The sequence below is a fragment of the Lactuca sativa genome, chromosome 8, assembly GCF_002870075.4.
Source record: "Lactuca sativa cultivar Salinas chromosome 8, Lsat_Salinas_v11, whole genome shotgun sequence".
Classification (NCBI taxonomy): domain Eukaryota; kingdom Viridiplantae; phylum Streptophyta; class Magnoliopsida; order Asterales; family Asteraceae; genus Lactuca; species Lactuca sativa.
This window is the reverse complement of record NC_056630.2, coordinates 28891593-28895861: the sequence shown is the minus strand read 5'-3', so window position 1 is coordinate 28895861 and position 4269 is coordinate 28891593. Positions and strand designations below refer to the sequence as shown.

The following is a 4269-nucleotide window of genomic DNA, read 5'->3' as shown; positions in this document are numbered from 1 at the left end:
GTTAAAATAATGGTTTATAATGGTTAGATTACTCAATTTCCTTTTATTGTGCCTATAATTTTTTTGTCCGGTCTTTCTTACATGGGGATAATGACTTATGAGGGTAATTAGGTTTCTAGTTTGTCCGTATTAGGTCACTATGTTTTTTTTGTGCGTATTAGACCAATATAGTTGTTATTACCGTTTAGAAATAGTCATTTTTATCGGTTTCTTCATGGTTAACCGGTAAAAAAGACTATTTCTAAACTGTAATAACAATTATATTGGTCTAATAAGCAGAAAAAAAACCTTAGTGACATAATATGGATAAACTGGAAACCTAATTACCCTCCTAAGTCATTAACCATAATTTTAAAGACATTGAGAATATATGACCATCAACAGTAAACTAGTTCATTTAGAACTCACGTCGTCCCATATCGACCAGAAGAAGAACCTGCTACTCCTCTATATGGCGAAGCTCTTCATCTATAGTCGTCCCTTCGGGGACATCCGATAAAATTGGAACTATACAGAGAAGATTAACATGCCCTTGCGCAAGGATGACACACACAAATCGAGAAATGTTCCAAATTTTTTTTAAAACTCTCGTCGCGTCTTCTCTAAAACCCTAATTCCCTTTTCAAATGCTAATAAAGTTCATTTGGAATTCTTACGTTTTAGTAGATGAACTACTGAAGTCATGATCAGACAACATGTGGATTCCATGGTCAGATTGATCTTCTTGTTGATGTTTTCAACCATTTGTGGCAAGTAAGGGTGATCTTTCTTTCTATAAAGTCTCTTTAAGTTTTTTACTTTTTTTGTCATTAAGTTTCATGCTTTATAAACTTCCGTTTATGTGTTGTATATAGTCTATATGTGTTTGTTTATGTGCTGATTTTTTATTCATTTTGCAACTTTAGTTTCTTAGTTCATGTTGTTGTTTATAAAATAATTGATAATAGGCATCCTTTGCAAGTCTCTATTGGTTTTACATTTCCATTCGTTATCAAATGTAGACATTGATGGGAGGTATCAAAGTGAGATTGTTTTTGTACATATGGATGTGTTCATGTAAACATTTAAATGACAAAAAAAAAGTATTGATAAAATGTTGCATATTTATGTAATGAAGATTAATAATCATATGAGTTTTTGGACTTGAAAATTCTGGAAGGGTTGTGTGATAAGTTTAAATGGAAGCAACTATTTTTAGTCAAACAAGTCAGTCACATTGATTAGTAAGCATGTTTTCTAAATAATTAGGGTTAATAACTTAGGAGGGTAATTAGGTTTCTAGTTTGTCCGTATTAGGTCACTAAGATTTTTTTGTGCGTATTAGACCAATATGGTTGTTATTACCATTTAGAAATAGTCATTTTTACCGGTTAAATAAGAAGAAACCTTAATAACCTAATACGAACAAACTGAAAACCTAATTACCTTCCTAAGTCGTTATATAATATGATTTGCCTACAAATTTATAACTTTAACATATCATTTCCTCAACTCAGGGTTCATCTTCAACAGTCAAACCTCTAGAATTTATGGGCGACCCACGTTTTTTATAGAAATGAAACCAATCAAAATACTATATTTCAATAACCAAATCGAAATTATATTTTATACAAATAAAACCGACGGAAGGACTAACATGTTTTATAATGCACCTTGCTTATTTCACTGATAATCGACTGAAAAAAAAATTTCTTGGAATAAAATTTTATTATATATATATATATATATATATATATATATATATATATATATATATATATATTATATATATATATATATATATATATATATATATATATATATAATAAAATTTTATTCCAAGATTTTTTTTTTCTATAATCTGCTAATCATTAATCAGCTGGGGCATGGTTGTATCATTTTATCTTAATTTGTTACAGTTTGGATTTAACGGTCTGTTTACTTTGAGCAATTAGATCTTTTCGCAGAATCTTGCCAGCAGCCGACTTTGGTATTTCGTTTATGAAAGCTACTCTCTTGATCTTCTTGTATGGAGCCACCTGTAAATACAATCAACTACCTAATATTAGTACACATGTCACTTCTCTTGGAAGAATTAAGAAGAAACAAAAGTGTATATACAAACCTGGCCAGCAACAAATTGCATGACTTGCTCTTCAGTGAGTTCCGAACCAGATGCCCTAACTATGTACGCCATTGGTATCTCTCCTGCATCTTCATCTTCAAGTCTACAAAATTAATTATGAAGCTTATAATCTCACTGAGTTTTGCTACACTTACACACAAACATAAACGCTTTTTGAAATTAATGAACTCACGGAATAACTGCTGCATCAAGTATATGAGGATGATTTAGTAGTATCGCTTCCAGTTCTGCGGGAGCTACCTGATACCCATTATGTTTTATGAGCTCCTTGATCCTATCAACGATGAAAAGATAACCATCTTCATCAAAGTAACCAAGATCACCGGTCCTCAACCACCCATCGGAAACAATGGTTGCAGAAGTTGCAGCCTCGTTTCCTAAATAACCCTTCATCACAGTCGGCCCCTTCAACCATATCTCACCTGCGCTATAAGGAGGCTGAGCCATCCCTGACTCGAAATCAACCACCTTCGCAGAAAAAGTTGGAAGCAAACCTCCTGAAGCTGCTGACCGAGCTTTGGCTTCTTCACTGGAAAGAAAGACAGCACCTGCCGCGCAGCTCTCAGTCAGCCCATACCCAGGCTTTAGGCCAACCCATGGGAACTTTTCCCTGAACCTACTAGCCACGTCCTTGCTCAAGGGTGCAGCACCTGAGGCCACACTTCTCAAAGACGACAAGTCATATCCACCTCCATTGTACTTCACCATTGCGAGTATAACAGGAGGAACTGCTGGAATGTTATTGACTCTATGAGTTTCTATTGCTTCTAACATGGCTAGTAAGTCGAATCGATTCATCAACACTGTTGTGGTGCTAGCACATAGCAATGCGAGGCAAAAAAATATTAGACCGTAGATGTGAAACATGGGTAGAAAACATAGATAAATATCATCTTTGGCTGATGTTACTTCAGCAGCCCATTTGAGTAGTGTAATCGTAGAGATAAGATTCCCGTGTGTTAGTATTACACCTTTGCTCGTCCCCGTAGTCCCCGAGGAGTACAGTATGGCTGCCGTGTCTGACTGAGTCTGTTTGTTCTCCGGCAACTCCATCGATTCACAGGAATCGATCAATTCTTCCACAGAGGCATCACTGCTTTTTAACGGATCACGAGTAGTGACGATGGTAGGAATTCCAGTCGAGAGTAGTTTATGCATCGCTTCAGGAGCAGCGATGGCTAGTTTTGCACCGGAGTCGAGAACTTGCTTGGTTATCTCTGATTCTGTGTTGATTGGATTGGACGTTGTAAGAACTCCGCCAACCAAAAGTATGGCTAAACATATGGTTGGATAGATGATTGAATTCGATGACAAAACAAAGATCACATCGCCCTTACGGACACCGAATCTTTGGTACAACCCGGCTGCTAATGAGTTGATTGATCGTCGGAGTTCCCTGTAAGTGAGCCGGCAGTTTGTGGCGGAGTCTATAAGCGCGACCTTCATGTCGGCTTGGTCTAGACTTGGGAACTGAGATAACACAAACGTCGCTGTGTCAAGGTTGGCCGTAGTAGGGATTTTGTGGCTTCCATCGAGCTGAATGAGGGGGTGGTAGATCCCCGTTTTGGGGTCGTAGTTGCTCTTCCTCCGGCATGACAACATGGACCCGGTACCGGGTTCAGTTCTTGAAGTGTCCATCCAGCCTTACTTTGTGCCGGAAATATCAAATGGAGGTGAGCTGTAATCATACCAAATGAATATCTTGGTTTATACTACTATAATATGGGTAATATATTATATATAAGGGCCGTTAGGTGTGCAATGATGTACATCAGATCTTCACATATTTTTTTAAACATGTGATACATCTATCTAAACATGTGGAATTGTTTATCCTTTGAATTGTTTTACGCTGTGTTACTGTTAGTATATTTTTAGTTGAACTCCCAAGTGGCTCCTCACATAAAGATATAACAATTTTTTTAATTACCATTATTCAAATTTTCGTGAAATAGAGTACCATGTAGAGTTTAGGAAACACAGTTAAAAATATCGGGAAAAAAAACTGTAAAAGACATTAATATATTAATTTACATCAACTTTGACATCTTTTTCGGGTGTTTTAGATGCACATGTACACATATAATGTTTTCTCGTTTACTGGGATGACAATAAGCAACGAAACAATTAAAAATTCACACTTT

The 4269-nt window shown here is 36.2% G+C and overlaps 1 protein-coding gene and 1 non-coding gene across 2 annotated transcripts; one reads left to right on the top strand and one right to left on the bottom strand.

Annotated features, from left to right (window-relative positions):
* Positions 1-476: 476 nt before the first annotated feature.
* LOC111911169 (U6 spliceosomal RNA) lies at positions 477-578 on the top strand. Its single transcript, XR_002856781.1, has one exon. It is a non-coding gene; the product is annotated as a U6 spliceosomal RNA (small nuclear RNA).
* A 1267-nt stretch (positions 579-1845) lies between these two features.
* Positions 1846-3808, bottom strand: LOC111911104 (probable CoA ligase CCL5). The gene is made up of 3 exons (XM_023906888.3): positions 2298-3808; positions 2105-2207; positions 1846-2018 (listed from the first exon to the last, which is right to left on the bottom strand). Exons 1-3 carry the CDS (start codon positions 3761-3763, stop codon positions 1893-1895), a joined length of 1695 nt encoding a protein of 564 aa, XP_023762656.2. The 5' UTR covers positions 3764-3808; the 3' UTR covers positions 1846-1892.
* Between the last annotated feature and the right edge of the window lie 461 nt (positions 3809-4269).

What these genes read in the sequence shown, in the direction of transcription:
- LOC111911104 (XM_023906888.3), bottom strand. Translation starts at nt 3,763, where the DNA reads ATGGACACTTCAAGAACTGAACCCGGTACCGGGTCCATGTTGTCATGC. An exon ending in CTTGATGCAGCAGTTATTCC is followed by an intron (nt 2,208 to 2,297) that starts GTGAGTTCATTA and finishes TTAATTTTGTAG; the next exon opens with ACTTGAAGATGAAGATGCAG. An exon ending in TGCAATTTGTTGCTGGCCAG is followed by an intron (nt 2,019 to 2,104) that starts GTTTGTATATAC and finishes TTGTATTTACAG; the next exon opens with GTGGCTCCATACAAGAAGAT.